Consider the following 27,525-nt stretch of genomic DNA (forward strand, 5'->3'; position numbering starts at 1 on the left):
TACTGGCATACTGTCCAGCACGTACTTAGGCGCGACCCGCGTCCTTCATGGCCTTGAGCATCAGCTCACCAATCTTGGCGGGGCTGTCCGCGACCACGGCACCGGCCTGCGTGAGCGCACGGACCTTGTCGTCGGCGCCACCCTTGCCACCGCTGATGATGGCACCGGCGTGGCCCATGCGGCGGCCCGGAGGAGCAGTGCGGCCGGCGATGAAGGCAACGACCGGCTTGGGGTTCTCCCTGGTCTTGTTGTACTTCTCCAGGTATTCCGCGGCGTCCTCCTCCATGCTGCCACCAATCTCACCAATGATCACGATACCCTCCGACTTGGGGTCGTCAAGGTAGAGCTTCACCAGGTCCAGCGTGGTGGAGCCGGGGTAAGGGTCACCACCGATACCCACACAGAGCGACTGGCCGAGACCGACGTTGGTGGTCTGGTTGACGGCCTCGTATGTCAGCGTACCCGAACGCGACACGATGCCGATCTTGCCGGGGGAGTGGATGTGACCGGGCATGATACCAATCTTGCAGCCCTCGGGGTTGATCACACCAGGGCAGTTGGGACCAATCAGGCGCGACTTGCTCTGCTGCTTGAGCACGTTGGCGACGCGGATCTCGTCCTTCTGGGGAATGCCCTCGGTGATGGCGACAATGAGGGGGACCTCGGCCTCGATAGCCTCGATGATCGCATCAGCCGCACCCGGCGGGGGCACGTAGATCACCGACGCCTGGGGCTTGGTCTTGTCCACGGCCTCCTGCACGGTACCGAAAACGGGCAGACCAAGGTGGGTGGTGCCGGCCTTCTTGGGCGAAACACCACCAACGAGGTTCGTGCCGTAGTCAAGAGCCTGCTGGCAGTGGAAGGTGCTGGTCTTACCAGTGAAACCCTGGCAAATCAGCTTGGAGTCCTTCTGCACGTAAATGTTCTTGATCGTGTCCTCGTAGCTGCGGCGCACAGCCGAGGTCGACAGAAGGCGCGGAGCACAGGCTGCTGTTAGATAATGAAAACGCACCAGTGCGGGGGGCCGAGCGGAGCAGGTTCAGAGACGTCCTAGCAATCATCGTCTGGCTATGTGTTCGACGGGAAGTACAGCGTTGCCAGCTCGGTTTGCGCCCGGGACGCGTCACATGACTACACACGTGGATCGTCCTGCGCGGCGTCGAGGATCCTCAGCGCGTCGCGCAGGTGCGTCCGCGCGGTGTCTACATCTTCATAGTCCAGGGCGCTCGAGGCCCACCGCGATAGCTTTTGCACCTTGGCGATCTCGGTCACACTCAGTGCACACTCGCGCTCGTCCGCAGGAGGGGGGGCGGTCGGTGCCACGTGGGCCGTGCGCGCGGGCGGCGCCGTAGGCGCCGGCGACGGAGCGGGGGGCGCGCTCGGCGCAATGACGTGCACGGGCGGCGAGCGCGCATCGTCCTGAGGGACTGTGGGAAGCTTGGGGGCGCCTCCGACTGGCGACGGAGCCGCAGGCGCGGACGGCGTGCCGAGGTCCGAGGTGGGCGGAGGAGGGAGCGTTGGCGCGTGGTCCGTCGGTGGCGCGGACGGCAAGGACGTGGGGTCGCTGGGTCCGACGTCCTTGGCATGCGTTTCGGCCGCATTCGTGCCCTCGTCAGCAGTATCCTGGGCGTCTGGACCCTGCTCGCCGCCGGCTTCCTCGCCAATTTGCATCGGGGTAACGAGCTGCGCGAGCACCTCGTCCTCCTCTGCATTCGCCGGCCCCGGCGCAGGCTTCACGCCCTCGCGGAGTGCCTTGGAGATCTGTGCGGCCTTCCACTTGGCGTACTTGATCTTGTGGCGCGTCTGTGTCAGTGTCGCGACGTACGTCCTCGTCGACCTCGCCAAACACCTTGAGCAGCTCGAGAAAGTGGCTTGCAGCGACAAACGTCCGTGCCGTTCCCCTGTGTGAGGATGGCAACCTACCTCGACGCACGTCCCTCGCGGTCCTCGTTATCCGCCCCCAAAAATATATTCAACGCAAAGTTCATGACGTACGCCTGGCCCGCCGCATCGTCAGTCACGGCCACATTATCCTCGAGCTCGGATTTGCACTGCATGAGTTTCGCCACGCACCTTTTCGAGGTCGTCCATCAGCTCGAGCAGGTAGGTCTTGGACGCTGGATCGCTGCTGGGCTGCGCAATCCCGAGCTGCGCCGCATAATACTTGCCTGCGTTAGTCGCGCGACATACACCAGTAGGCTACCACAGGGTCCACGCCCTCGACCTCGTTCGCACGCTGCACATACGCGCCCGCATCCTTAAGCGCCGGGGGCGCCGCGCGGAGTGGCATCGTGTCGCAACCTCCACATATCCTCGTGACTATTCTACACTGTACACTATCGTTATTTATTCTTCGGTGGTCATCGCCTCTTCGCGGCTGTTTGGCAAGGAGCGCGACAAGAGCCCTGCGAGGTCGAGGCGCGGAAAGTCCGTCTTTCCCGGCCCGTCCGGCCCCAGGAGCTGCTGGCCGTAGGAGAAGAGGTGCGCGAGGCGCGCGAGGCGCGCCGTCGGGCTGTAGCTCTGCGAGGCGAGGATCGCTGCGTTGAGTTCTTCGGCGACGCGCTTGCGGTACTCGGTGTCGTACAGCTCGGCGGCGTACGCCGGCATGGCGGGCGTCGGTGACCGCATATCAAATACAAAGAGCGACATGGTCTGCTCGAGCTCGCTCAAGAGGTGGGGATGTTCCTCGCCGAGCGGAGCGAGGTGCTCGGAAGCAAAAAGAAGCGCCTCGTCCAGCTCTTCACTCCGCAGCAGCTCGATCATGCGCAGCTGCTGCATGTGAAAGAAGAGCAGGGGGCTCGTATCGAGGATCTGGAGTAAGTATTGTTCCACGGTTTGGCGCGTCGATCAGTCGAAAGATGGTGATTAGGTTTGTATTCCGCACAGCAGCAAGCCGCTCGGCGTGGTGCATGTAATGGATCTTCCTTTCGACGCGGGTGTGCACGTACCTCGGGATTGAGCTCGTTGGTAATCTCCATCGCCGCCACGACGTCGCCTTGGAGGAGCGCGTCGCGCGTCGCGATGCGCACTTCCATGCTGGGCAGGTCCATGTCCGGCACAATGCCCGACTCGGCACTAAAGGCCTCGGCCGCATCCTTGTGTCCTTCGACAACAAAATAGTCCATCACGAGACGGTCCAGATCCCTAACGGTTAGCTTGCTCACACAACGAGGATTCAGAAGTAGAAGAAAAAATAGAGTGTCCTCATCGTTTCGGAGAGATTCCCACTTCTGTATAGACTCATCCTCTACAGGGCATGGCCTCATACGTACTCTTTCGAGATCCGGACCTGCGCGAGACGCGCGTCCCACTCATCCTGGGCGCCCATCGCCCATGCCCGCGCAGAGCAAGGAGAAACGCAGACCGACCCGCTTTTGCGCCTTTTCTCACGTGATCCACGTGGCGCGAAGCTTGGCCGGAACGCACAGACGACGTGATGGCGACCTCGGCGGTCTTTTACAAGTTCCGGTCGCAGAAGGAGCCGCAACGGCTGACCTTCGATGGGACCGGCATCAGCGTATGGGAGCTCAAGCGGGAGATTATTCTCCAAAACAAAATGGGCAAGGGCACCGACTTTGACCTCGCGGTGTTCGACGCGGATACAGACGACGGTACGCACACGGCCTCACACAGAATACAAGGACGACAACTATAGCATCCCGCGCTCGTCGCATGTCGTTGTACGCCGACTGCCGCCGTCGCGGCCGGGGCGGGGGACTGCACAGCTGTACGTCGCCGACATGCAGGCCCCGACCACTGGCGGCGCCTCTGAGCCCCAGCCAAGTGCCCCGACGCCTGTCACACACGCGTACCGCGGCCCGATGACGAAGCGCTTCGACGGCCGCGAGGTCGGGCCGAGCGCGGCGCCTTCGGCACCGTCGGCAGACGGCGGCGACGAGGCTGCGCGCATCGCTGCCATGTTCCAGGCGACCACCGAGCAGTGGGACGAGACGCAGGAGCGCATGGCCCAGTACGTGCCCAATCTAACGCAGCGCAACCTATCGCGAGCGCACCGGCATGCCGCGGCGCGCGCCGCCCCCGCGCGCCGGCCAGCCGTATACCGTGCCGGCAGCGGAGCGCCCGCCGCCCCCAGCGGGCTATATCTGCTACCGCTGTGGCCAAAAAGGGCACTGGATCCAAGAGTGTCCTACGAACGACAACCAGGACTATGACAACCGGCCTCGCTTCAAGCGCACGACGGGTATTCCGAAAAGCATGCTCAAGACCATCGAGCAGCCGACGGCCGAGCAAATGTCGGGTGTGATGGTCACGCCTGACGGCTCGTACGTCATCGCGACACCCGACTCGGGCTCGTGGAACAGGAGCAAGGCGCGTGCACGGCCGCTGTCCAAGACGGACGTCTACCAGTCGGTACCGTCGGACCCGACGCTCGCTTGCCCGTACTGCTCCAAGCTGCTGCGCGACGCGGTCAAGACGTCGTGCTGTCAGACCTCGTTCTGCGAGGAGTGCGTGCAGACCTACCTGTTTGAGCACGACTTTACATGCCCAGAGTGCGAGAAGCACATCCCGGACATTGAAATGCTCAAGATCGACGACGTGAAGCGCAAGCTGGTGCGCGAGTACATCGACAAGACGATCGAGCGGAGCGAAGAGGTGTTTGAGCAAGGCACGCGCGTCGACGAGGAGGCGAGTGCGGCCGCCGACGAAGCCCACGCCGCCGAGCTCGCCATGAACGAGCCGACGAAGGACGCAAAGGACGATGACAAGCCTTCGGACGACGCCGCACCGCCGCCGCCAATGCCGCCGATGCCGCCGATGCCCGGCATGGGGCCGGGTGAGCCACCGGCATTCAATCCGCAGATGGTGCAGCAGCTCGCCATCATGCTGCAGAACCCCAACCTGCCGATGCCGATGCGCATGCAGCTCCAGATGCAGATGCAGATGCAGCAGATGCTCTTCTTTCAAATGTTTCCGCCGGGCAGCGCGCCGCCGATGCCGGGCATGCCGGGCATGCCGCCGATGCCAGGCGGCCCAGGCGGACCTCCTCCGCCCGGCCCTTCGCAGGAGGCGGAAACCGGCCAGCGCCGGCGGCACAACGATGCGGGCGGCCGCGAATCCAAAGCGCCGCGCCGGCGTGGATAGTGTATTCTACTAATCATACATAGTACGGCTGAGCATGAGCCACTCAAACGTGTCGACGCCCGACATGTCCGTATCAAACACCTCGTGCGGCTCTTTTTCGACGACGCGGAAACCTTGCAAGAGCTGGGCATCCGACGCCGGCGGCGCCTGGCGCAGCGTCGCGGGCCGGCGATGCGCGACAAAGACAAAGTAGTCGTCCGGCACCTGGCCTGGCGGGCCGTGCGCGAGATGTGTGGCATCCGACCCCAGCGGCGCCCACGCCGTCGGGCGCGTGGCCGGCGCGCAGTACACGACCTGGAAGTCGAACCATGCCCCAAAAGCGGCCCAGAACGGCTGCTCTTTTGTGAGCGAGCGGATCTTGTACCCGATCACGACTTCCGGCGAAGGCGTGCACGCCGTCAGGTCGAGGAGTGTGCGCAGGAGCGGCGCAAGGAGCTCAGGGAAGTACACCAGGTCCGAGCACAGGACGTGCGTAATCGGCCGCGGCAGCGCACGCTGCACGGCGGCGGCGGCGGCGGCATCGCCCCACGGCAGTGCATGTACACGCACGTCGACGCCACGCTCCTGCGTCGTGCGCGCATTGCGCTCAAGCAGCGGGCACACCTCAGCAAGGTCGGTCAGCACGACCGTGTGTCCAAGGCCGGTACGGTGCAGCGCTGCAGCGGCCGCCAGGCCGGCAGTCCCGACGCCCGAACCAAGCTCCAGCACGGTCCGTGGCGCATCGTTGCCAATCATGGAGCACGGGGGGTCGTACACGTACGCGTCGTCCTCGACGTAGCGCATCAGAAGAAAAGCCGATTCCCTGCATCAGCGAAAACACGTACCAGATGCGCCCAGCAATCCCAAATGCGGCAATGTCCGCTGCGCTATCGTGCTGCCATGCCTCTGTCCCATGTCCAGCGTCCGGGGCATTCGGCGCGATCGCCAGCGCCGCCGGAAAGTTGGGGCCCCTGCCCTGCGCCATGCACTTGGACGTGGAGGTTTCGGCCGATCCTCGCTCACCGCACAGACAGCGGGGACGACGATGCTGAAGCGGACGACCGGCTCGAAGCGCCGGCCCCAGATCCGCCACGAGAATACCCAGCTCGGGACGGGCGCGGGTGTGACCGAAGGGCCGATTGCGGTGCCTGGCCACAACGCGTTTCACGCCGGCGGAGCGAACACGGCTCCGCAGCCCGCCGCCTATGCCCAGGGGCACAGCGAGGCGTACGCGCAGGTGCCGCAGGCTGCCTATGCGCCTGCGCCTGCCGAGGTGCCGCAGGGCGGCCGGCCATCGATAGACTACACTGCGTCTGCACGGCCGTCGGTCGACTACCACGCGTCGGCGCGGCCGTCGGTCGACCAACACGCGTCGGCGCGTCCGTCGGTCGACGGATACAACACACCGGCGTGGCCGCCTACTGAGGGATACAACGCGATGGCGCGTCCTTCGGTTGACGGATACAATACTTTGGCGCGTCCGTCGGTCGACACGTACGCCCCGAACGACGTGTATGCGCAGTACGCCGTCACGCCGCGCGGGTCGGTCGGCGACACACACAGCGCGTACGCGGCGCAAGCGCGCGCGGCCGTGCCGGAGCGCCCGGCGCTGACGCCGTACGAAGAGGCGTTGCGTGCGACCGAGCCTGTGCCCGAGCCCGAGCCCGAGCCTGTGCCTGAACCCAAGACGGAGCCGGCGGCGCCGATGCTCGGCGTGCGCGACCGCCTGCGCCCTGCGCCATCCATGTCGCGTGCGTCGCCACAGCCTGCGGCACTTGCGCCCCCCGCCGATGCTCTGGAGGTCGGCTCGCTGACCAAGGAGCGGCAGCCGGCCGCCCTCGACGCGGTGCTGAGTGCGCTTGTCGCCGCGGGCCGCAAGCGCCAGACGGCGCGCATTCTGCGTGGCGACAGTGACCCCGATGAGAAGAGCGGCACGTCCCAGGTGATGGTGCCCCAGGCGAGCCGCGTGATCAACGACTACGTCTCGCCGTCCGACGATCCCAAATTCCGTGCGCTGAATGCGGTGCTGCGCAAGCTCAAAGCCGAGTGGTCGTTTTTGATGGACGATGGATTCAATCCCCTGGCGCTCGTCCTGTCGCTCTTGCCAAACGGCGGCCTGCGCGAGCGCCTCGTCGACTTTACGTCGCTCAACTCGCTTATTGAAGGCACGCTGCAAGGCACGCTCGACGACCACTACGAGTCGTTTGCGATGGCCATCACGGTGAACCACGGCATGATCCAGTCACTGGGCGAGGCGCAGGACCATGTCTCTGGCACGCGTGCCAAGCTGCAAAACGCCCGCGACGCGCTCGGCGCGCGCCGTGCAGACCTTGTGCAAATGTGGCAGCGTATTCAGAGCGTCAAGGAGGCGATGCGTGTCCTGGCGCTCATCGAGCAGCTGCGCAATGTACCCGATGAGCTCGAGACACTAATGTCCGAGAAGCAGTTCCTCCAAGCGACGCAGCTGCTGATGCGCTCGCTGCGCATGATCCAGCGCGAGGAGCTCGTTGAGGTCGGCGCGACGGCCGATCTGCGTACGTACCTGCGCTCGCAGGAGCACTCGCTGCTCGAGATCCTCATCGAGGAGCTGCACAACCACCTGTACCTCAAGTCGTACTACTGCGACGCGCGCTGGAAGAGCTACGTGCAAGGCCAGGACGCCCTCCCGGACGTTCTCTTTGGTGCAGACTACGCGCCAGAGGTCGACGGTGGCGCGCGGCCGACCAAGCTCGCGCGCTTCATGCACCTCCTCCGCGGCCGCGTCGTGTACGATGCGCCAGAGGCCGATACGCACCTCGACCGGGACCTGGACCTGAGTGCCGATGCGGACCACGAACTCGAGACGCAGGCCGAGCATGCCGTCGACGAAAAGACAGCGCAGAACCCCGAAAAAGATTCGTTCCTCTACCTCGAGATGCTCCTCGAGAGCCTTGCGCGCCTCGGCAAGATTGGGTATGCGCTCGAGATGATTGGGCAGCGCCTGCCGTTTGAGGTGCACCAGCTCGTCGATGCAACGATCGACGAGGTGGACCGCCGCCACGATCCCCACCGCCACACGATGGCCGGTGCGGCGCGGTCCGAGTCGGTGTTCTTTGCGCCTTCTGCGCTCACCGCGTCCTTTATGGAAGACGGCGTGCGCAAGTCGTTTTCCTTGCTTTCTGCCGCACAGCTCGCGGAAAAGAGCAAGACAAACCAGCACGAGCTGTCCGCGCTGCAGCGGGACATGGACACGATGCGCGACTTTTTCTGGACGCTCTTCTCCAAGCTCGATGCCATGCTCCAAGGCCACCGCGTCGTGCAGGACGTCGCGGGCGCCATCTTTAGCCGCGCAGACGTCAAGGACGCCGCCGCGGCCGACCGCGCCTCGGCAGAGCTCGGCACGACGGCGCTGGCGCGTGTCTGGCAGGCGGTCGAGTACGAAGTGCGTGCGCTTTTGCACGACTACCTGTCCGAAGACACGCAGGCCGTTTCGTCAGCAAGCGTATCTGCACCCTCGCTGAACGAGCTGCTGCGCACCAAAGGCTACGAGCGCGACAAGAGCCACACGCTCTTTCGCATGGCCGACCTGCGCAAACAGCAGAATGCCGTACGCCGCTCCGAAGACAAGGTCGACACAGCGCTGCGTACCTTTGTTCCGGGTCTCGTCGTGCAAGACGCCGGCCCGGCGAATGCGACGTACCTCGTCAACACAAGCACGTCGACGCGCCCAGATGAGTACACGGGCGCGGGCCACCGCCTCTTGGTGCGCCCGCTTACCTTTACCGTGTCGGTGCTCTTCCAGCCGACACTGGCGTTTATCTCGCGCGTTCCGCACGTACTTCCCGAAGACGCCGCCGGCGCCTCGGCGCGTGGCTTTGGCGGCTTCCTGCGCGAGTTTGTGCAGCACATGTTTTTGCCGATGCTCGAAGAAAAGGTGCAGACTCTCTTGTCGACGGCCACCAACGTCCCCGAGGCGTTTGCCGCGGAGCCTGCCAAGCGCACGCACGCCGCGCGTCCGATCGTGAAGAGCGTCGGGCAGGTGATTGCACTGGTCGACAGTCTGTACACCATGCTGCAGGTCGCGCCGTTCCACCGCGCGTCGTACTCGCGGCTGATTCTGATGGTCTTTGTCGAGTACTACGAGCGGTGCAACGAGCGCTTCAAGCAGCTCGTGTCGGAGGACGCGGACGCGACGCACAGCGGCGGCCCGTACGTGCTTGCGGCGACGTGGACGCAGCGCAAGGAGCTCTACTTGTGCCTCACCGAGGCGCTGACGGCCGATCCGTCGAGCACGCGTGCGCTCGACATCCGGTACGCCGAGTCGCAAATCGAGCGGCGGTACGCGGCGGCAGCGCCGGTGCAACGCGCAGACCTTGTTACGTCGCGCAAGCGTATTCTTGCGCTGGGCCATTTGCAGTACAGCATCCAGTTTATTCTGCAGCATATGGCGCATCTGCGTGCGACCGACGCCGACGACGAGCGCAGCGAGCGGGCGCTGGCCGAAAATGAGCTGCCGCTGCCGCTCAGTGCGGCGCTCGCTAGCCGCTTTGACGAGATTCCCCGGCTGTTTAGACTGCTTGGCCATGTCGTGCTGATGACGCTGCGCGTCGAGCTGCGCCTCAAGACGCTGTACTACCTACGCCTGGCGATTACCGAAGGCGCGTACATTGTCGACGCCGGCTCGCTCGAGCCGGACTCGCATGTGGTCGATCTCAACACGGAGCTGAGCGCGTACAACGACATGCTCAAAGAGACGATTTTGCCCGAGCACCAGCGCTTTGTCCTCGACGGCCTCGATATCCTGATGGACGCCGTGATGATCGACGGCGTACGCCACCTCCGGGCCATCAACCGCCACGGTGTGACAAAGATGATCCGCAACATTTTGTCGCTGCAGCAGAACCTGAAAAACATCGTGGCTGCGCCGCAGCGTGTCGACCTCGAACGCAGCAAAAAGTTCTGGGAGATGCTCTCGCGCGAGCCGGAGCAGTGGCTTGCGATGGTGCGACGTACCAAGGCGCAGCATACGTTTGAGGAGTACAAGGCAGCGCTTGATCTGTGCCTCGGCATTGACAACGCACGCAAAGGCGAGCGGCCTGTGTCGGGCGTGCCGTTGCCGCGTATTGCGCATGCGGGCACGTCGTCCGAGCGCGATGTCACGCAGCAGCGGTACAATGAGCTGCTGATTGAGCTGCACGAGGGCGTAGGTGCTACTATGTAGTGTAATGAGGTGGAGACATGCTGATGAGGGTGCGAAGGGCTTGGGTGTGGTTGTCCATCGTTCCAACGCTGTTCAGGCACAGTAGCACAGGACGGCCAGGTTATGGTGGTACTGTATTGAGTGCACGTCAAGGGATCGTGCAACATGGCAGTGCGCCGCGGCCAAGTCACCACCACAAACTACCTCACACCCTATGCCTTTGTCTCGTGAGAAGAAAAGTGTTGCTATCGAAGTGGCCTACCATAGCAAGACACACAAGCGCAACACTATACTGCGTACCTGCTGCCTCTACCGGTCCATATCGAGCTCCTCCAACCGGCGACCGCGGCTCAGCTCCATATCGCGGCGGCTGCGCGCGCCCTGCTTTTTGTTTTCGCGGCGCATCGGGCCACGCACGCCGCCGCCCATCCCCATCGGTGCGCTGCCGCCCCACAGCACCTGCAGCGCGGCTTTGACGACGTTCATCGCATTCGCCGAGCCGTACACGGCTGCACTCAGGTCCGTGTATCCCGCTGCACGCGCGATGGGGTGAATGACGTTTGGCACACGCAGACCAAAGCCCGCCGGGCGCGGCCGGATGACGACGCGCGTCGCGCCCCAGCGTCCCTCGACGCTCGTCTCGACGGTATTCGCGCCGCTCTTGGCGCGGTGCACGGCGACCATGTCCATATTCTTTGCCGCGGCGTGGAAAGCCTTCTTGTTGGCACGTCCCGCGTTCGTGTCCTTGCCCTCGCCATAGCCGACGAGGCCGCGGCCGTTGCCTGCGACGACGAGCGAGTACCAGCTCGCGACGCGGCCCTTTCCGGTCATATTGACGACACGCTTGAGCGTGATATTGTAGCGGTGCAGCTGCTGCACTTCTTGTGCTGTGAGTGGCGTGACCGAGCTCAGATAGCTCTCCGAGTTCACCTCGTCGCCCGCGCCGCCGCTGGCGCGCATCACGTTTTGCACCGCAGGCGGCGGCGTGGGAAAGTGGCGCTCGCCGTCGTTGTACACCGACACGCTCGATCCAAACCCGTTCTGCGCATCCGGCCCCTTGCGCGCGGTCGTCGCGGCGCTCCCGTCGAGGACGTCGTCGCGCGCAGCCAACAGGCGCGGAAACTTTTGCAGATCCATCTTGGAAAAGAGGATCGGGAGCGCCTTTTGCATCGCGCTCGGCTCAGGAGCCGCGGTGGACTGCTTTTCTGTAGACGGCTGGTGCTCCGCAGCCTTTTGCACATGCGTCGAGCTGCAGCGCACGCCAGGGCGCACCGCGGCGCGCACGCGCACGATCCGAGCAAGCATCGTGGGAAGGAAACGAAGAACGCCACGTGAGAATGACTAATCAGACCCCTTTGGCGTACCGCCCGCGGCGCCGCTTCCTTTCGCCCGGTGGGATGCGCGAGTCAAAGGCGCCTGGTCGCGTCCCGGCCGCGCTAAATCTGCCCGCCAGTACACATTATGACACCTTCCCAGGCCTAGGTGCACTGTCGCCGACGTCCGCCGCTCATCCGATGAGCGCCCGTGAAGCACCGCGAGACTATTCGCATGATCTTGCTCCGCCTACCGGCCGCAGCCTCGGCTTTGGGGCGATCCACGACAGTTTCCAGTCGGCGCCGTCTACGGCGCAGAACGCGACGTTTGCTGCGTTTGCCCCCCCCGGTTCGGCGAATCCTGCGCTGTTTCTGCCAAGCGACCACAGCGGATCGAGGGCGCGCTCAGCGGACGAAAGCGCGCGCCTCTCCCCTTCTTTCCCCAGACGCCCGGTGAGCTCGCAAGAGACGCGCATGCACGACCTGCGCCCGGGATACGATACGGGCAGCGGGCCCAACACCCCGCTGCTGAGCTCGCGGAGCTCTGGCGCCCGAACGCCACGCAGCGCATCGCTCGCCGTGGGGTCGATGCAGCGCATGCCGCTCACGACAGCGGCCGCAGCCGCGAGCGACCAGCGCACGCAGCTGCAGGTGCGCAACCTTCCGTACAGCGTGCGCTGGCAGGACGTCAAGGACCTCTTCCGCCGTGCCGGGACGGTGCTGCGTGCCGATGTGCACCTTACCGCAGATAAGCGCAGCTGCGGCACAGGCTCCGTGCTGTTTGCCACCGAAGAGGATGCGCTGCGCGCCGTTGACACGCTACACGGATACACGTGGCAGGGGCGCGTGCTCGACGTGCAGCTCGAGCGCGACGCACCTCCCAACGGCGCGTCGCACCGCTCTTCGGAGGCGAGCACGCCCGGGGCGCGTGCCGATGAAGCGACGCCGCCGACGCGCACGCCGACTTCGGCGCTGTTTCCCGGCTTTGACTCGCTCCCTGCGCCGCCGACGCGCTTCCCCGGCTTTGCGCCCCGTCGTGACGGCCCCGAGCTGCCGTGGCCGCCGATGGGCATGCCGGCCCCAATGCCGAACCAAGTTTCGCTGCCCTTCCCTGGGCGCGTGCTGTTTGTGGGCAACTTGCCCTTCCACTGCCAGTGGCAGGATCTAAAAGACCTATTCCGCGCTGCGGGCAATATCCAGCGTGCAGACGTCGCGTTGAACGCCGATGGACGCTCGCGTGGCTTTGGTACGGTGCTCTTTGCATCGCCAGAGGATGCGCAGAACGCGGTGCGTCTGTACCACGGCTACGAGTACAACGGGCGCGTGCTCAAGGTGCACTTTGACCGCCTCGCGCACTACGGTCCTTCGAACGGCATGGTGCCGACCGACCCGTCGCAGTACACAGCGGCCTTTTCGTCACACGGCCCCGCGCCGCCGGACTTGGCGCATGCCCCGATGGACCCGTCGTTGGTCGACGGCGACTTGCTCGAGGCCCCGGGCGAGCCTTGGGGCGAGCACGGCGCCGGTGCCGAGGCGCGCCGCCCGGGGCACATTGCGCTGCCGCCGCTCTCGATGGCGAATCCTACTGCGGCGACGCCGGGCATCGGTGTGCCGATGACGCCGGGCATGCCGGGCTTTATGATGCGTCCGGTGCTTGACACGCCCCCGCTATACCCCCACCTCCTGAGCCCGGGCACGGGTTTCGGCAGCCCTCTGTCGGGCAATACGCCCATGTTCCCGGCCATTAACCCCTACATGAATGCTGCGCCCGGCGCGCCGCTCGACTTTGTCCCGAACGCGTACGGCTACGGCGACCTCGGGCAGTCGGCCTTCTTTCCCCAGCCGGGCAACCTTCCGCCGACGCCCCACTGGTCGCAGCCTGCACGCACGCGCGTGCGCGCCTCGTCGCTTCAATCAGAGAAGAACGAGGGCGTGCAGCAGACGCCAGGGGCCAAGCGCGAGCCGGTCGACGGCGAGTACCCATTCCCTGCACTCGGCCCCGAGGCGCAGGACGAAAAAGAAGACGCAGAGACGCCGCCGGCGAAGGACAACAGCGCCGTGCAAAGCAGCACCAAAGAGCTTACCGAGGCGATCGCCAAGCTCAGCGTCCACGGCACCGCGCGCTCCAAGCGTGGCAGCGCGGACGCGGGCGATTCGCGCGACGTTGCTGAAAAGGCTCTTTCGCGCCTGCGCGAGGGGCTCGCGACGCCGAACGAAGCGCCGCAGAACGACACGAAACAGTAGCTATGGGTCGCTATTGCGCCCTGGCACGCCGCATGGCACACGTGTCAGCAGCCAGCCGTGCACGGTAGCACGGACCGTGGCATCTCCGGGATCTTCGGGAAACATAGGCTGGGTCAGATACGGGACATACCTGCAATCTCCATTCGCGGATTTTTTCGCAGCGGTAGCCACGCTCCTCGGCGAGCGTGAAAAAGTGCTGGTCCTTGTCTGCGAGGTGGGGCCGGTGGTGCGAGAAGAACACGAGCACACACGGCGCCCGCGTAGCGTCGCGCGTGAGACATGCGTCGCACGTATCGAGCAGCGCAGGGTGCGCCTGGTGATTAAAGATCAAGTCCGACATGAGCACCACGTCGTACGACGGCACGTCCTCGAGTAACGGCGCACAGTCTGCGCCCCAAATGTAGCCGCGCGCAGAGGCATTCGTGCACGCATTCTGCGCGAGGTTGATCCGCAGATTCTCCATCAGGTCGGGGTCGGGGTAGTCGGTCGCGACGACGTGCGCCGCACCCGCGCGGTCCGCGGCAATCGAAGGCAGGCCCGCCGCCGCGCCGAGCTCGAGGATCGACTTGCCACGCACAAAGTGGCTCGCATAGGTCTGCAGATAGTCGGCCATCGTCGGCGCCGCGTTCCACAGATAGTGGCCCCACAAAGGGTGCGTGCCGACGAGACGCAGGCGGGCCTCGGAGCCGTCCACGAGCCGCTGCGTGACCTCGGTCGGGGGCGGGGTCTTGGGCCGAAAGTCGGCAGGCTCCTCAAACAGGCCCCAGCCGCCCTCTTCGCCCTCTCCACTGGCCATGCTTTTTTGCCACGCGGCGCTGCCAGCCAATCTGGGTCACGTCAAGTAAAGGCCACGTGGTTGTTATGGGATCTGCATAATCTGATATCCAGAACGAGCCGCGGCGGCGCGCGGAGCGCAGCTGCTGCTCTTACCACGCCTAGGACAGCAGGAAGCAAAGGGCGGTCACATCAGATTCGCCTGCAAGCGCCACGGCATGTCCGTCGCTCCTGCGCCTGTTCAGGCAGGCATGACGGCCTCGTCCGAGCCAGAGGATATCATCCAGCCGACCAAGGAATGGGTCCTTCCCGCACGCGGCAAGCCAGGGCGCAAGCCTGCGGTCACTGTTCCGCTCACGGTATGTCGCACGACTAACCCAGAAACGAAAGGCACAGAACCGCGCGTCGCAGCGCGCATTCCGCGAGCGCCGGCACGCCTACCTCGCCGAGCTCGAGGAAAAGGTGGCGCGGTACGAGGCCCGCGAAATTGATGCGAATGTACAGATGCAGCGGATCGCACTGCAGTGCCGCGAAGAAGCATCCATGCTCCGCCAGAAAAACGAAACACTCACCGCACGGTGCGAGCAGCTTGAGAAACAGCTGCGGGCGCTCAGCACGGCCGGCTCGCCACCGCAGTCCAACGGTGGCACGCCGAGCGGGTGTTTGCCACCGAAGCACGAGGCGCGTACGCACGCCTCGCCAGAAGCCGTGCCGACCAACAGCACGGTGTCTACTGGATACTCCCCGCCGCCGAGCACCGGCGCAGCGACGCCGACGCCCAACGGGTCGATTCCTCATATGCCCATGCTTCGCCAGTCGAGTACGCCGAGCGATCCAGACGAGATCGGATTCGACTGCGGATTCTGCCCCGACCAAAACCTGTGCGTGTGCCGCGGCAAGGCCAAGCTCGAGTTCGGCGAGGAGATGCACGACCCCCTCACACCAGGCGCTACGCCGAGCCTCTACCAGAGCGTCCCGCCACAGACACAGGCCGCCGTGCCGCTCGTGCGCTCTACACGCCCCAAGCCGCGGCTGTGGGCAACGACGCCAATGAGCGACGCGTCCAATGCCCCGTCGCCAATCGGGACACGCGTGGGGTCGTGGGCCGCCGGCACGTCGCCTGGAGCGATCGCGCAGCGCGCAGGATCTCGCCCCCGGCTCTGGGCCGTACACGAGCCCGAGCAAAAGTCTGCTCCGAGCCCGCGGCGGCCGAGTGCACCGTCGTGCACCGGCGACCAAAAGACATGCAGCGCATGCAACGCGGACCCTGCGCTCGCGACCTTTTGCTCGGCCGTCTCGCGCAGCGTCCAGGTACCCATGTCGACGCAGCGCCAGGCGCCCCTGCCCCCTCCATCCGCGGCGTCGGCTGCGAGCCCCGGGCGCCGCGAGACGGTGCCGCATGCCTTTACACGGATCCGCAACCACCCCAACTTTTCGCAGTGGAAAGGCGACGGTGGGCTGCAGATGCTCGCCGAGATCGTCTCGCGCGACTCCAAAGACGAAGAAGCGTCTCGCGGCGATGCGGAGCGTCTGCCGCCCCGGCCGGCCGGCGGCGGCTCGCCGTCGCGCAAGCGCAGCTCGCCGTCGCCGCCGGCGGTGCAGCCGATGCGCCGCAGTGCGCCGGACGCGTCGCCGGACGTGGCCAGCGAAGGAGAGCGGCGAAAGCGGACGCGTGCGGACAATATGGTTTACGTACGCAGCGAGGCCGTTTCGGAGGCGCTTGCCATGCTCGACCGCCCCGGCGAAGGGGAAGAGGATGCGGGAGCAGCCATACCCCACGCGAAAGCGTGCCCTTGCCCGTGGGTGAATACCTCCTCGCGGCTGCCATGGCCACGGTGATGACGACTACAGACGCGATCGCGCGCGGTAAATAAGCGAGGTATCTTTGGGCGCGTACCGGTCGGTCCAACCGACCCCCATGCCCGGCTCTGTGTTGTTCTCGGGAACGTAGCCAAAGTCCCATTCACGTTCGGACCCTCCAGGTAGGAAGGATGTATTGCCATTGTACTCTTGTTTCCACCGGCCGTTTTCGTACGCATACTTGCTCACGCTCGCCGTACCGGCGCGGATATCGTGCTTCGCGTGCTCGACCTGGCCGGCCGTCAGTAGCATGCGGCCCAGCGCGATGCTCGAGGCGGCGTGCGAGACGAGCAGGACGCGGTGGATGCCCCACTCCTCGCACCGGCGGTTCAGTCGCTCGAAGCACGCGTACATGCGGTGGTGCACGTCCGCGATCGTCTCGCCCTCAGGGTCGGGGTACATGAGCGGCGTCCAGCGCGTCGACACCCGGGGAAAGTAGTCCTTCACTTGATCGGCACGCGGCGGCGACGGATGCACACCAGTGTCCGTCGGCCACACCGGGGGGAACCACTCGGCAAGGCCAGGCTCGATCACCAGCTCGAGATCCAAGCGCTCGACCGTCGGCATGGCCGTCGTGATGCAGCGTGAAAACGGCGAGCTGATCACGAGTTGCGGCTGCTCGTCCTTCGGCAGCGACGCGAAAAAGTCGGCCATCTTGCGTGCCTGTCCCTCGCCATGCGCCGTCAGCGGCGGGTCGCGAGGCAGCTGATTCGCCGCATTAAAATGCGTAATGGCCATCCGGAAGCCGTGCCGGGCCACATAAACCGTATCGACCATCGTGACCGGTTGCCGACCTCCACATTTCCCCACGCCATGAATCCAGAACAGCAAGCGGCTTGCGTTGCGTTCCTCGCGCGGTATGCGCCTCCTCCGGGTCACCCGTGGACGACGCTGACTTTTGCGCAGTCTAGCGATGGAAAGATTGCGGGTCCCGGCCGCAAGACAGTGCGTATTAGCGGTGACGCGAGCATGGAGATGACCCACCGGTACGTCCTCTGCCTAACCCAGCCTGCGTGCAATGCACGATGCGATCGTGATTGGTATCGGTACCCTGCTCAATGATGATCCCCAGCTCAACGGTACGTTTTCGCGCTGACGCAGCCCGCCTCGCACCGGAGCCGGCACACAACCCCCGACCTGTGGTGCTGGACGACGCTTTGCGCATGCCCCTCGACTGCCGCCTGCTCAAGAATGCGGCGGACGGCAGCGGACGCACCCCGCTGATCCTCGCGATGTACCCGGTGAATGCGGCGGACGTCGCCGAGTGGAACCGCCGCCGCGAAGTCCTCACCCACGCCGGAGCCGAGGTCGCGATCGTCGAGTCCGAGACCGAGGGCATCCTCACCTGGGACGCAATCCTCACGCGTCTCCAGCAGTTCCACCTCTTTTCGATTATGGTCGAAGGTGGGGCGACTGTCATCGACAGCCTGCTGACCGCGCACGCCACCAATCCCCCGAAAGTGCAAGCGGCGATCGTGACCATTTCCCCCAACCCCCTTGGCACGGACGCCTATGGATACAAGACCAGCCTCCCGCTGGCCGGCGGCGAGGCTAGTGCGCTGCAGTATGCCGAGACGTTGGAGCTCGACGGCGATCGTGTCGTGGCCCTGCGTGGCTAGCTATTCATCTGCACGCAAAATGCTAAAAACGAGAGCAGAAGCATCGCTAAGCCGGGCGCGTTGCTCAAACGTATTGCGTGTCTGCGCCCGCAGCTCGCTGGGCGACGTCGCAGCGGCGCTCAGGGGGATGCCTGCCAACCCTTTGTCGCGTAGAAAAGTTTGCAGCGCTTCGAGTTTTGAGTCGAAATCGTCAAGTGCGTCGCTCGCATTGCCATCATTCAAGAGCGCGTACAGACTAGATGAGTGAGGGGGGACGTACACCTTCTCGAGCATCGCATCACCGGCCTGCCGCGTCGCGGGCAGGTGCGTCGTCTCGAGCTCCGCCAGGAGGCGTTCCAGCGCAGCGAGCGTATGTGCCTCTTGCTTCGGGCGCGCTTGCAGCGCGGCGCCGGCCGGGGACACGCTCACGTCGCCCGCCGCGTCCGGCACCGAGGCGGGGGGCGCAGAGGCCATCACGGTTGCTGACTAAGCTTACTCCTGCCGCGATGAGCGAAGCGAGCCAAGCGCCCAGCGGGCGTGCCTCGCTGCCGACGCTGCCGGATCTGCGTCAGGAGCAGTTCTTCCTCTCGACCGTGCGCCAGTACATTGACGTGGAGGATACGGAGGAGAAAGGAGAGCTGGTGCCCATCACGGAGCGCACCACGCCGTGGCACCACACCAAGAACATCCGATGGTAGGTTCTCGTGCTAACGCAGGGGGGCGTTTTTGTACAGTCTGTTTATGGAGCAGTTTGTATCACCGCTATGGCAAGGGATGCTATGGGGCCTCGGTGGCGTGGCGCTGGCGCACGCGCGCCAGGCGATGGCCATTGCACGTGCCCACCGTATGCGCTCGCCGACCGCCCAGGCCAAGACGCTCGCAAAGGAGGCGGAAAAGACAGCGCCTACGCGCCAGCTCTTTTCGTCGTGGATCGCGCGGCTGGGCCTGTCGCGCCTTTTTCTATGATACCCTACTGGGAGGGGCCTTGCGCCGCCTTTACACGCTCCGTACACTCCCATAGAGCACGCAGCTTCGGCGTGCATGCATGCGCCAGCTCGTCATCACCCATCTTGGCATTCTGCTGGAGGCACAGGTCGTACGCGCGGATCACCGGGCCGCACTGGTCCTTGACCGCCTGCAGCATCGGCACGGCACGGGCTGCACACTGCGCAAGCGACTGCTGCGCCTCGGCACACTTGCTACCGTCACCTTTGTTTGCGACAATACACCGCTCAAACGAGGCTGCGTCAGAAGCGCGACCTACCCAGCTCCGCGGCGCAGTTTTTGCCCACCGTCTCCATTGCGTTTTCCATGATGAGGGGAGTGGAGGTGTGTGTCTGTCCGTGCGTTCCCCACAAGTATGCCCAGCGTCCCCGAGAAGGCTGTGCGCCGCCGCGTCGTCGGCACGTCGACCAAGATGTACTTTGACTATGCTCGCATGCAAGACTATGCACGCAACGTTACCAAGCTGCTGAATGAGCACCCCGCGTTCCCGCTTACCGAGCACTCGGGCGACCAGGCGCTCGACCTGTTTGTCATCCCCGACTTTGTCTCGATCATCCCGGTGCAGCACCTGCTGCAGGAGTGCACGAGCAGGGTGTGGGTCGGTGCGCAGGACACTTCGGACAAGGACGAGGGCGCCTTGACTGGCGAGGTGTCGCCGCGCACCCTCGCACAGGCCGGCTGCAAGCTCGTCGAGATCGGCCACGCGGAGCGCCGCAGGCTCTTTGGCGAGACCAACCCGTGGGTCGCCAGCAAGGCAGGCGCAATCGTGCGCAACGGCATGATTCCGCTCGTGTGTATCGGCGAGATTACGCAGCCCGACAACGACACGGAGCTCGCCGTGAACGAGTGCTGGGAGCAAATCGCCCCGGTCCTCGACGCGATCCCCGACACGGCCGACGTCATCCTAGCGTACGAGCCTGTGTGGGCCATCGGCAAGCCGGAGCCTGCAAGCGCGAGCCACATTGTTGCCGTGACGCAGGCGATGCGCCAGCGCTGCCTCGACGAGCGGCCGGGCCGGACGGACGCCTCGCTGCGCATTGTGTATGGCGGCTCGGCCAAGCCGGGGCTCTACGAGAATATTTACGAGGGGGTGGACGGGCTGTTCCTGGGCCGCTTTGCGCATGACCCGGCGCAGTTTGTCAAGACCATTCACGAAGTGTACACGGCCGGCCGCACCGGCGCCTGATCGACAAGCGCCATATGGCGTGCAACGTGCATGCGATGGACACGCGCAAAGATCCCTGCATGGTCCTTAAGCATGCTCGGAGTGCCATCTGGACCCGGCTTTTGCAGCTGGTGCCACAGCTCGTAGTACGAGAGCATGTCTTGTGCGACACTGGCAATAAGAGGTAGTGATACATTGAGGCCCGCCAAGAAGGAGAGGAGTGCGGGGGGCGGCGGCTGCGTCGCACCGCTCGCAAGCGCGGCCTGCACATGCTCAGCACTCGTTGGCAGCAGGACCAATGCAAGGTACAGGCATACGATCGCGAGGATGTACGGGGGCTGCTGCAGAGGGAGGTCGGTGCGGTACAGGTCATTCGCGACGAACCAGGCCATTTGCAGCAGCTGGTTCTCTCGGGGCTTGGCATCGTCGTCCAGTGCGGATATTGGCGTTGACGGCGATCTGCTCCGCTTCATCGGAATGGTGGGCGTGCGCTCGGGCATGAGCACAGAACTGCACGCTTCGCACAGGCGCTGCAGCACATGGTAGGGATGGAAGACGATGAGGTCAAACTCGAGCTCTTCCAGCAGGTAAAACTCCATCTCGGCCACGACGGGGATCGAGTTCGGGAGCTCCGTGTACCCCATTTCCGAAAACATCCTCGACGCTTCCGCACAGAGCGTTCGGATCCGCACCGCGGCTTCCTCGACCTTTGCTGCGAGGTACACGCACGTCGTAAGCACCAGGAAGCAGTCCGTACTTGCGAACGTATTCTTGCTGTAAAAGCGCTGAAAGTAGACACTCGCCGTGGCCACAATGCGCTGCCGCAGGTTCAAACGCTTGGAAAGCATGGCAATCGCTGCATCAGTACGACGACCTACCCTGAATGCACCACGTCGATATCCCTGCGAGCTCAAACGAGTCGGCATATTTGCGGTCCTCATCGCGGATCGACTCGAGCACGGCACGGTCCAAGAGCCAAGAGTTGCTGCATCAGCCAAGCGACGTACCATTGCGTCGAGTGCCAGTAATTCGCGGCCATGCCGCCAAGCGCCTGTGCGCTGTGGAGAAGCAGGGTGGAGGCGGATCCTGCATGCCACCACGGAAACGCGCGCGCGAGCCGGCGCTGTGCCAGACGCCGCTCGCGCCGTTTCTCGCCGAGGGGTCATCGCCAAGCAAGCGCGTCGCACGGAGCGAGGATGCGGAGCTCGAGGCGGCGCTGGCCGCGAGCTTGGAAGAGGCCGAGCGGCACGTTCCCTGCCCGTTGTGTGGAGTGGCGTTCCCTGCGGAGGCGATTCAGCGCCATGCAAGCGCGTGTGCAGATGCAGTAGAGGACACGGGGGATGCAAGCGTGGCGTTTGAGGTGGCCGAGGCTATGGGCGGCCGCCGCGAGCTGTTTCTGGGCATAGACGAGGCGAGCGACGGCGATGTGGACAAGGCCGAGGCCGAGCCGTGCGAGGAGCGAAGCAACGAGCCAAGCGAGGAGCAGCACGAGCCCAAGGCGACCATAAAGGCCGAGGACGGAGACATATACAGCGCCGTCGATACGGATACCAAAGTGATCCAAGCACGCCTATCAAGCGCAGACGTAAAAGACATTCGTGCGGCCGAGCTTGCGCCTGGTCCTTGGAACGCGCCGCGCGCAAAAGCAGGGAAGAAGCGTTCTGTCCCATTTTACAAGGTCCTCGAAGGCATGCCAATCTCGGTCGACGCCTTTTCGTTTGGGTCGATCGCGGGGTGCACTGCCTATGTCCTCACGCATTTTCACTCGGACCACTACGGCGGCCTTTCTGGGCGCTGGGAGCACGGTCCCATATATTGTTCGGCCATTACTGCGCGCCTGGTGCGCTGCAAGCTGCATGTGGACGAAAAGTGGCTGCGTCCGCTGCCTATGGATACCCCCACGCTCCTGCCGGATACCGGCGGCGTGCACGTAACGTGTATCGACGCGAATCACTGCCCTGGCGCATGTATCATGCTTTTTGAAGGGAAGCAGACCGCGCACATTCTCCCCGGGCCCCGCCGCTCGATGCACATCGGCTCTGCCCGCATCTTTCGATACCTGCACTGTGGCGACTTTCGCGCCTGCCCTGCGCAGGTGCAGCACAAGGCGCTGGATCGGCCAGTGGACATCGTGTACCTCGATACGACGTACCTCAATCCACGCTACTGCTTTCCCGCACAGCCGCAGGTGATCGAGGCGTGCACTGCGCTCGTCACGTCGCTCGCCCTGGGCCAGGCGCCGCAGGCTCGTCAGACGACGCTGCCGTGGAACGCCCCGCGCCTCTCGCTCATGGCGCAGTGGCTGGGCCGTAGCGACCACGCTCCCCAACCCGGCCAGTGCGCCGTGCTGGTTGTGGTCGGCACCTACTCGATCGGCAAGGAAAACTTGGTCGTCGCACTCGCCCGTGCGCTGCGCACCTCGATATACTGCGTCGACGCACGCAAGTATGAAACGTATGCGCAGCTGCAGGACGCGTCGCTCGACGCTCTCCTGACGCGCGATCCCCTCTGCGCGCGTGTCCACGTCACCAACCTCTTTTCCCTCTCGCCTGCTGCGCTGCGGGGATGGTCGGACTCGCTACGCACGAAAGGCATGTCCATATCGCATACCCTCGCCTTTCGTCCGACCGGGTGGGCATACCGCGGAAGCGACCGCGGCGTCATTCCCGATACCCCCCTCGAGAAGCTGCTTCCGTTGGTCGTCCCCCGCCCGTTTGGCATTGATGCGCTGGTGCCGACGCGCGACAGCACGTCCGAGACGCAAGTGTACAGCGTCCCCTACTCGGAGCACTCGAGTTTCTACGAGCTCCTTGCCTTTTTAGTCTCACTGCCGCACCACCGCGTCATTCCGACGGTGAATGTAGGCAGCGAGGCATCGCGCAACAAGATGCGGCGCTGGACGGATGTCTGGACGCGCGCCGCACAAAGGCACGCCGAGCACCCCCTGGTAGAAGCACGCTCCGATTTGTACTGGTAGTCTATACGCTGAGCTCAGCCTTGCCCGCCGACTGGAGCGACGCCTCGTACGGCTTGAGCGCGGGCTGGACCCACTTGGCCAGGAAGCTGTCCACCTGCTGGGGCGCACGGCCCACAAAGCTCGAGGGGTCGAGCAGCTCGTCGAGGCGCGGCGCGACCGGCGCAAAGTAGGGCTCCTTGCGGATGCGCTCGATCAGGTCATTCTCGCCGCCCTCCTCCTTCACCACGCGCGCGGCCTGGTGGGAAAGCACGCGGATCTGTTCGTGGCACTCCTGGCGGTCGCCGCCCGCACGGACCATCGCCATGATCACGTTCTCGGTGGCCATGAACGGCAGCTCCGCCTGGATGTGGCGGTTGATGATCGCGGGGTACACGACGAGGCCCTCGGAGATGTTCTGAAGGAGCGTGAGGATCACGTCGGCCGTGAGGAAGGCCTCGGGGATCGACAGGCGGCGGTTCGCACTGTCGTCGAGCGTGCGCTCCATCCACTGGCCACCGGCGGTCTCGCGGGCGGAGCTGAGCGTGTTGCCGAGCCAGCGGGCAAGGCCACACACGCGCTCGCTGCGCATGGGGTTGCGCTTGTACGCCATCGCGCTCGAGCCGATCTGGTCCTTCTCAAAAGGCTCTTCGATCTCCTTAAGGTGGCAGAGCAGGCGGATGTCCGTGGCCATCTTCAGCGCCGAGGCCGAGAAGGAGGCGAGGGTAGAGAGTACATCAATGTCGATCTTGCGCGAGTAGGTCTGGCCCGTGACCGGCATGGCGTACGGGAAGTCGAACAGGCTCGTGACACGCTCGTCGAGCGCTTCGACCTTGTCGTGGTCGCCGTCAAAGAGCTGCAGGAAACTGGCCTGCGTACCGGTCGTGCCCTTCACGCCACGGAAGCCGAGGTCGTCGCGCGCACGCTGGATGTTGCGCAGGTCCCAGAGGAGCTCCTGGATCCAGAGCGTGGCACGCTTACCGACCGTCGTCAGCTGCGCGGGCTGCATATGGGTGAAGCCGAGCGTCGGCAGGTCGCGGTACTTTTCCGCAAAAGCCGCAAGGCGCTGGATGACCAGCGCAAGCTTGGGCAGGAGCAGGTCCAGGCCACGGCGCAAGAAGATGAGGTCGGCATTGTCCGTGACGTAGCACGACGTAGCGCCGAGGTGAATAAAGGCCGCAGCAGCCGGAGCCACCTGGCCAAAGACGTGGACGTGCGCCATGACATCGTGGCGGCGACGCTTCTCCTCCTCGGCCGCGAGCTTCATCTGCTCCTCGTCGAGAGTGAGATGCGCCTTCATCTGCTCAATGGCCTCATCGGGGATCGGGAGACCGAGCTCCTTCTCAGCGATGGCGAGGTTCAGCCACAGCTCACGCCAAGTGCCGAAGCGCGTGGCATTGGAGAAGAGCGACGACATTTCCTTGCTCGCATAGCGGCTCGAAAGCGGCGACTGCCAGCTCTCAAAGGACGACATGGTTCAAATGGGCGAATCGGAGCGCACTCGGCCGCAAGAAAAAGGGCCACGTGGCGGAAAGGCCGGCGCCGGTTTTGCTTCTCACCGTCATGGACGGCTGCTGAATTGGTAAGTGTCCCCCCCCCCAATCCCCTACTGTGATGAGACATATGTACCAAGCTCTAGAATTACTCTGTATTCAAAGATGGAGACAAAGTCTACGTTATCAGTTTCAGCCTTGTCTGATTTCCCCCCTCGTCGCGAGCAGTGCTAACCTGCAGAAGTAGGTACATGCTTTAGGTCATCAGGATGAACTATTTCCGATGGGCGGACTGAATCGGGGTGCACCCTGGCGCAAGCCAGCCGCGGCGCAGTGTACAAAAGCGTCATATGCGGTCGTGGTGCATGCCGTTGAGGATTCATCGGTTTCTGACTTGACCTATATATAAGAACATGCTGACCACAGTATGTCTGATTCTCCGGCGACGCCGGATGTGCAGCAGCCTCTTCAACTGACACCGGATGCACTGGTCGACGAATTCAAGCGCCAGGGGCACTTTGATCAGATTCGCAAGCAGCTCTTCCAGGAGTTTCAGCAGAGCGCTCAGCTCGCCGAGTTCAAAGAGGCCGCAGAGGCGTGTATGATGCAGTACACCGAAAAAGAGCCGGATCGCCTCGTGTTTCGCGACGCGCGGCTGCGGCACAGCGACCTGATCCGCGAGCTCGATCGGCACCCGCTGCTCGACCAGCTCGTGGAAAAGATGAGCCGCACCGACGCAGTCAAGGCCGAGGGCGAGGGCGAGGGCCAGGCCAGCGCCGATACCCTCCTTGGCGCGCACGGCCAGATTGCGCAGCAGATCCGCCAGCAAATTGTACAAATGGCACGGCCGGGAACGGAGCCGCTGTCGGCAGACGACACCGGTACGCCCAGCACGGAGCATGTAGAATAGGATACCATACTACTTATACCTTCTTGTCCTCATCGTGGAAGGCCAGCGACACCGAGTTGACGCAGTGACGCTCGTCCGTCGGCGTAGGGAATCCTTCGCCGTAAAAGACGTGCCCGAGGTGGCCTTTGCAGTTGTGGCAGGTGATCTCTGTGCGTTTCTGCGTAAGCAGAGCGACGTACCATCCCGAACGAAAAATCGTCGTGGCGGTCGATCGCGCCGGGGATCGCATCGAAAAAGGCGGGCCAGCCGCAGCCGCTGTCAAACTTCGTCGCACTCTTGTACAGCGGCGCATCGCAGCCGGCACACGTGTACACGCCGGGCTCGTAGTGCTTGTTAAACTGGCCAGTACCGGCCATCTCGGTGCCTTTCTGGCGGAGCACACGGAACTGCGTGAGTCGCACGACCACTTACCTGCTCGGGGCTCAGCACCGCGCGCCATTCTTGGTCGGACTTGGTCGACATCGCTGCACGGAGATGCGTAATGCGGGGTAGTGTAGCGACAGGGAGAGACGTGCGTACAGACGAACGAGATGCACGGGCCCACACGCGCGCACAATGCATACGGTGGCAAGAGCGTCGTTCGCGCACGGGCGTGGCCACGTGGCTGTGGCAAGCATGCGGGGACGCCGTTGGCGCACCGCCCGCCCGCACCTTGTCGCTGCCGATTCGGATCACTGTACCATATCTGTGGACCTATACACATGCTGCAGGCGCGAACTCCAAAGGGTGGGGCAGCATTCAGGGGCTCCGGGGCTCAGAGGCCACCACGATCTTTGGTACGCCACCAGAGTCACTTGTTCTCGGATGACTTGCTGATCTCCTGCTGAGTCTCCTTCTCAGCAGACGACGCATCGTTCGCCTTGGACGACGCCGAGTCGTGCTCGGCGAGGGGGTGCTCCTGACCGGTATTGCGCTTAAAGTTTTCGAGATTTTGGGTGTATTTGCTGGGTAAGTAGGCAGTACGTACGCTTGCAGGTTCTTGCCCTGCATGGCCAGACGCGCAAGCACGTCGTTCGTACCGGACGGGACGTTAGGGTCGCTCATGGTTGGGAGAGGAGGACGAGAGGTCGTATGTGGAGGCGGCAGTGGCAACCTTGGAAAATGGCCATGGCATCCATGTGGGGCCGTGTGGCGGGGATCGCGCTGGTGCTGCTGTGCTTCTTTGCCGTGGACGTGAGCGCAAAGAAACCGGCTTATGAAAAAGTCCGCTTCGATGACATCCAGGCGCTGACCTTTTTCCGAGGCAAGGAGACGCTCGCGCGCCGGACGCATCCCATCCCGCAGCTGCGGTGCGAAGGCGAGCTGTGCTCCAAGTTCCAGCCGCGGGTCGTGCAGTGCGTCAGTCGCGGCGACGCACAGTGGAAGGTACGTAGCATGGCTCACACAGTGCGAGGCTGAACTGCCGAACTGGGCGAGCTTGGGCGCCGTAAAGGTGTCATGCGAAGGCTGGGACCGTGCAGACGACAAGTACGTCCTGCGTGGATCCTGCGGCCTGCGCTACGAGCTTGTCTCGTCTGCAAACAGCAGTGGGTCAGACTGGGCGTCGACGCTCTTCCTGATTGTCTTTTGGGCTTTCTTCGGCTACATTGTTCTGTGCTGCCTCTACGCCATCTTTGGGCCGCGCCCGGATACGCTCGGAAGCGCGCCAGGGCAAGGGCCGGATGCACCTCCGCCGCCGTACCCCGGACAAGGCAAGCCCGACTCGTGGCGCCCTGGCTTCTGGTCGGGCATGGGGCTCGGCGCGATCGCTGCGCGCCTCTTTGGCCCTGGACGCCAACGCACGGCCTACCCATACGGCCCGTCTTATGGAACCATGCCGCCGTCAGGTGCTCAAGACTACTATTACGGACATAACCACGCCGCCGACGTCCCGTCGTCTTCCACGACGCACAGCAGTGCTGGATTCGGCGGCACAGAAAACCGCTAAGCCATAGAAATACCGCGCAAGT

At 64.2% G+C, this 27,525-nt stretch overlaps 22 protein-coding genes across 22 annotated transcripts; 10 read left to right on the forward strand and 12 right to left on the reverse strand.

The window, feature by feature from the left end:
• Window positions 1-25: 25 nt before the first annotated feature.
• Window positions 26-2,290, reverse strand: MJAP1_003347 (uncharacterized protein; the record flags this gene model as incomplete). Its single annotated transcript, XM_060267275.1, has 7 exons — window positions 26-990; window positions 1,013-1,068; window positions 1,136-1,803; window positions 1,826-1,901; window positions 1,924-2,051; window positions 2,074-2,168; window positions 2,191-2,290. The coding sequence occupies 7 exons, from the start codon at window positions 2,288-2,290 to the stop codon at window positions 26-28; spliced, it is 2,088 nt and encodes a 695-aa protein (XP_060123258.1).
• A 56-nt stretch (window positions 2,291-2,346) lies between these two features.
• MJAP1_003348 (uncharacterized protein) lies at window positions 2,347-3,328 on the reverse strand (the record flags this gene model as incomplete). The annotated part of the gene is made up of 3 exons (XM_060267276.1): window positions 2,347-2,811; window positions 2,949-3,144; window positions 3,273-3,328. 3 exons carry the CDS (start codon window positions 3,326-3,328, stop codon window positions 2,347-2,349), a joined length of 717 nt encoding a protein of 238 aa, XP_060123259.1.
• A 108-nt stretch (window positions 3,329-3,436) lies between these two features.
• MPE1 lies at window positions 3,437-5,103 on the forward strand (the record flags this gene model as incomplete). The annotated part of the gene is made up of 3 exons (XM_060267277.1): window positions 3,437-3,611; window positions 3,634-3,970; window positions 3,993-5,103. 3 exons carry the CDS (start codon window positions 3,437-3,439, stop codon window positions 5,101-5,103), a joined length of 1,623 nt encoding a protein of 540 aa, XP_060123260.1.
• Window positions 5,104-5,112: 9 nt separating this feature from the next.
• Window positions 5,113-6,067, reverse strand: MJAP1_003350 (uncharacterized protein; the record flags this gene model as incomplete). Its single annotated transcript, XM_060267278.1, has 2 exons — window positions 5,113-5,905; window positions 5,928-6,067. 2 exons carry the CDS (start codon window positions 6,065-6,067, stop codon window positions 5,113-5,115), a joined length of 933 nt encoding a protein of 310 aa, XP_060123261.1.
• A 60-nt stretch (window positions 6,068-6,127) lies between these two features.
• SEC8 (Xaa-Pro aminopeptidase) lies at window positions 6,128-10,282 on the forward strand (the record flags this gene model as incomplete). Its single annotated transcript, XM_060267279.1, has 1 exon — window positions 6,128-10,282. The coding sequence occupies one exon, from the start codon at window positions 6,128-6,130 to the stop codon at window positions 10,280-10,282; it is 4,155 nt and encodes a 1,384-aa protein (XP_060123262.1).
• A 288-nt stretch (window positions 10,283-10,570) lies between these two features.
• Window positions 10,571-11,566, reverse strand: MRPS5 (28S ribosomal protein S5, mitochondrial; the record flags this gene model as incomplete). The annotated part of the gene is made up of 1 exon (XM_060267280.1): window positions 10,571-11,566. The coding sequence occupies one exon, from the start codon at window positions 11,564-11,566 to the stop codon at window positions 10,571-10,573; it is 996 nt and encodes a 331-aa protein (XP_060123263.1).
• A 209-nt stretch (window positions 11,567-11,775) lies between these two features.
• Window positions 11,776-13,818, forward strand: MJAP1_003353 (uncharacterized protein; the record flags this gene model as incomplete). The annotated part of the gene is made up of 1 exon (XM_060267281.1): window positions 11,776-13,818. One exon carries the CDS (start codon window positions 11,776-11,778, stop codon window positions 13,816-13,818), a length of 2,043 nt encoding a protein of 680 aa, XP_060123264.1.
• Window positions 13,819-14,614, reverse strand: EFM7 (nicotinamide N-methyltransferase; the record flags this gene model as incomplete). The annotated part of the gene is made up of 2 exons (XM_060267282.1): window positions 13,819-13,926; window positions 13,949-14,614. The coding sequence occupies 2 exons, from the start codon at window positions 14,612-14,614 to the stop codon at window positions 13,819-13,821; spliced, it is 774 nt and encodes a 257-aa protein (XP_060123265.1).
• Window positions 14,615-14,810: 196 nt separating this feature from the next.
• Window positions 14,811-16,431, forward strand: MJAP1_003355 (uncharacterized protein; the record flags this gene model as incomplete). The annotated part of the gene is made up of 2 exons (XM_060267283.1): window positions 14,811-14,951; window positions 14,974-16,431. The coding sequence occupies 2 exons, from the start codon at window positions 14,811-14,813 to the stop codon at window positions 16,429-16,431; spliced, it is 1,599 nt and encodes a 532-aa protein (XP_060123266.1).
• A 6-nt stretch (window positions 16,432-16,437) lies between these two features.
• On the reverse strand, window positions 16,438-17,229 carry MJAP1_003356 (uncharacterized protein; the record flags this gene model as incomplete). The annotated part of the gene is made up of 1 exon (XM_060267284.1): window positions 16,438-17,229. The coding sequence occupies one exon, from the start codon at window positions 17,227-17,229 to the stop codon at window positions 16,438-16,440; it is 792 nt and encodes a 263-aa protein (XP_060123267.1).
• A 36-nt stretch (window positions 17,230-17,265) lies between these two features.
• Window positions 17,266-18,071, forward strand: RIB7 (2,5-diamino-6-(ribosylamino)-4(3H)-pyrimidinone 5'-phosphate reductase; the record flags this gene model as incomplete). The annotated part of the gene is made up of 3 exons (XM_060267285.1): window positions 17,266-17,438; window positions 17,461-17,531; window positions 17,554-18,071. 3 exons carry the CDS (start codon window positions 17,266-17,268, stop codon window positions 18,069-18,071), a joined length of 762 nt encoding a protein of 253 aa, XP_060123268.1.
• A 64-nt stretch (window positions 18,072-18,135) lies between these two features.
• MJAP1_003358 (uncharacterized protein) lies at window positions 18,136-18,524 on the reverse strand (the record flags this gene model as incomplete). The annotated part of the gene is made up of 2 exons (XM_060267286.1): window positions 18,136-18,202; window positions 18,331-18,524. The coding sequence occupies 2 exons, from the start codon at window positions 18,522-18,524 to the stop codon at window positions 18,136-18,138; spliced, it is 261 nt and encodes an 86-aa protein (XP_060123269.1).
• Window positions 18,525-18,556: 32 nt separating this feature from the next.
• MJAP1_003359 (uncharacterized protein) lies at window positions 18,557-19,016 on the forward strand (the record flags this gene model as incomplete). Its single annotated transcript, XM_060267287.1, has 2 exons — window positions 18,557-18,744; window positions 18,767-19,016. 2 exons carry the CDS (start codon window positions 18,557-18,559, stop codon window positions 19,014-19,016), a joined length of 438 nt encoding a protein of 145 aa, XP_060123270.1.
• Window positions 19,017-19,020: 4 nt separating this feature from the next.
• On the reverse strand, window positions 19,021-19,363 carry MJAP1_003360 (uncharacterized protein; the record flags this gene model as incomplete). The annotated part of the gene is made up of 2 exons (XM_060267288.1): window positions 19,021-19,292; window positions 19,315-19,363. The coding sequence occupies 2 exons, from the start codon at window positions 19,361-19,363 to the stop codon at window positions 19,021-19,023; spliced, it is 321 nt and encodes a 106-aa protein (XP_060123271.1).
• Window positions 19,364-19,410: 47 nt separating this feature from the next.
• Window positions 19,411-20,241, forward strand: MJAP1_003361 (triose-phosphate isomerase; the record flags this gene model as incomplete). Its single annotated transcript, XM_060267289.1, has 1 exon — window positions 19,411-20,241. One exon carries the CDS (start codon window positions 19,411-19,413, stop codon window positions 20,239-20,241), a length of 831 nt encoding a protein of 276 aa, XP_060123272.1.
• Window positions 20,242-20,307: 66 nt separating this feature from the next.
• SSN8 (RNA polymerase II holoenzyme cyclin-like subunit) lies at window positions 20,308-21,259 on the reverse strand (the record flags this gene model as incomplete). Its single annotated transcript, XM_060267290.1, has 4 exons — window positions 20,308-20,316; window positions 20,415-21,076; window positions 21,099-21,205; window positions 21,228-21,259. The coding sequence occupies 4 exons, from the start codon at window positions 21,257-21,259 to the stop codon at window positions 20,308-20,310; spliced, it is 810 nt and encodes a 269-aa protein (XP_060123273.1).
• A 51-nt stretch (window positions 21,260-21,310) lies between these two features.
• On the forward strand, window positions 21,311-23,197 carry pso2 (DNA cross-link repair protein PSO2/SNM1; the record flags this gene model as incomplete). Its single annotated transcript, XM_060267291.1, has 1 exon — window positions 21,311-23,197. The coding sequence occupies one exon, from the start codon at window positions 21,311-21,313 to the stop codon at window positions 23,195-23,197; it is 1,887 nt and encodes a 628-aa protein (XP_060123274.1).
• Window position 23,198: 1 nt separating this feature from the next.
• On the reverse strand, window positions 23,199-24,647 carry ADE13 (adenylosuccinate lyase; the record flags this gene model as incomplete). The annotated part of the gene is made up of 1 exon (XM_060267292.1): window positions 23,199-24,647. One exon carries the CDS (start codon window positions 24,645-24,647, stop codon window positions 23,199-23,201), a length of 1,449 nt encoding a protein of 482 aa, XP_060123275.1.
• A 446-nt stretch (window positions 24,648-25,093) lies between these two features.
• MJAP1_003365 (uncharacterized protein) lies at window positions 25,094-25,576 on the forward strand (the record flags this gene model as incomplete). Its single annotated transcript, XM_060267293.1, has 1 exon — window positions 25,094-25,576. The coding sequence occupies one exon, from the start codon at window positions 25,094-25,096 to the stop codon at window positions 25,574-25,576; it is 483 nt and encodes a 160-aa protein (XP_060123276.1).
• Window positions 25,577-25,589: 13 nt separating this feature from the next.
• On the reverse strand, window positions 25,590-26,038 carry MSRB5 (peptide-methionine (R)-S-oxide reductase; the record flags this gene model as incomplete). The annotated part of the gene is made up of 3 exons (XM_060267294.1): window positions 25,590-25,733; window positions 25,756-25,962; window positions 25,988-26,038. The coding sequence occupies 3 exons, from the start codon at window positions 26,036-26,038 to the stop codon at window positions 25,590-25,592; spliced, it is 402 nt and encodes a 133-aa protein (XP_060123277.1).
• Window positions 26,039-26,366: 328 nt separating this feature from the next.
• On the reverse strand, window positions 26,367-26,620 carry MJAP1_003367 (uncharacterized protein; the record flags this gene model as incomplete). The annotated part of the gene is made up of 2 exons (XM_060267295.1): window positions 26,367-26,520; window positions 26,544-26,620. The coding sequence occupies 2 exons, from the start codon at window positions 26,618-26,620 to the stop codon at window positions 26,367-26,369; spliced, it is 231 nt and encodes a 76-aa protein (XP_060123278.1).
• A 57-nt stretch (window positions 26,621-26,677) lies between these two features.
• Window positions 26,678-27,503, forward strand: MJAP1_003368 (uncharacterized protein; the record flags this gene model as incomplete). Its single annotated transcript, XM_060267296.1, has 2 exons — window positions 26,678-26,941; window positions 26,964-27,503. 2 exons carry the CDS (start codon window positions 26,678-26,680, stop codon window positions 27,501-27,503), a joined length of 804 nt encoding a protein of 267 aa, XP_060123279.1.
• Window positions 27,504-27,525: the final 22 nt, after the last annotated feature.

The sequence above is a fragment of the Malassezia japonica genome, chromosome 6 (assembly GCF_029542785.1).
Source record: "Malassezia japonica chromosome 6, complete sequence".
In the NCBI taxonomy this organism is placed as follows: Eukaryota; Fungi; Basidiomycota; class Malasseziomycetes; order Malasseziales; family Malasseziaceae; genus Malassezia; species Malassezia japonica.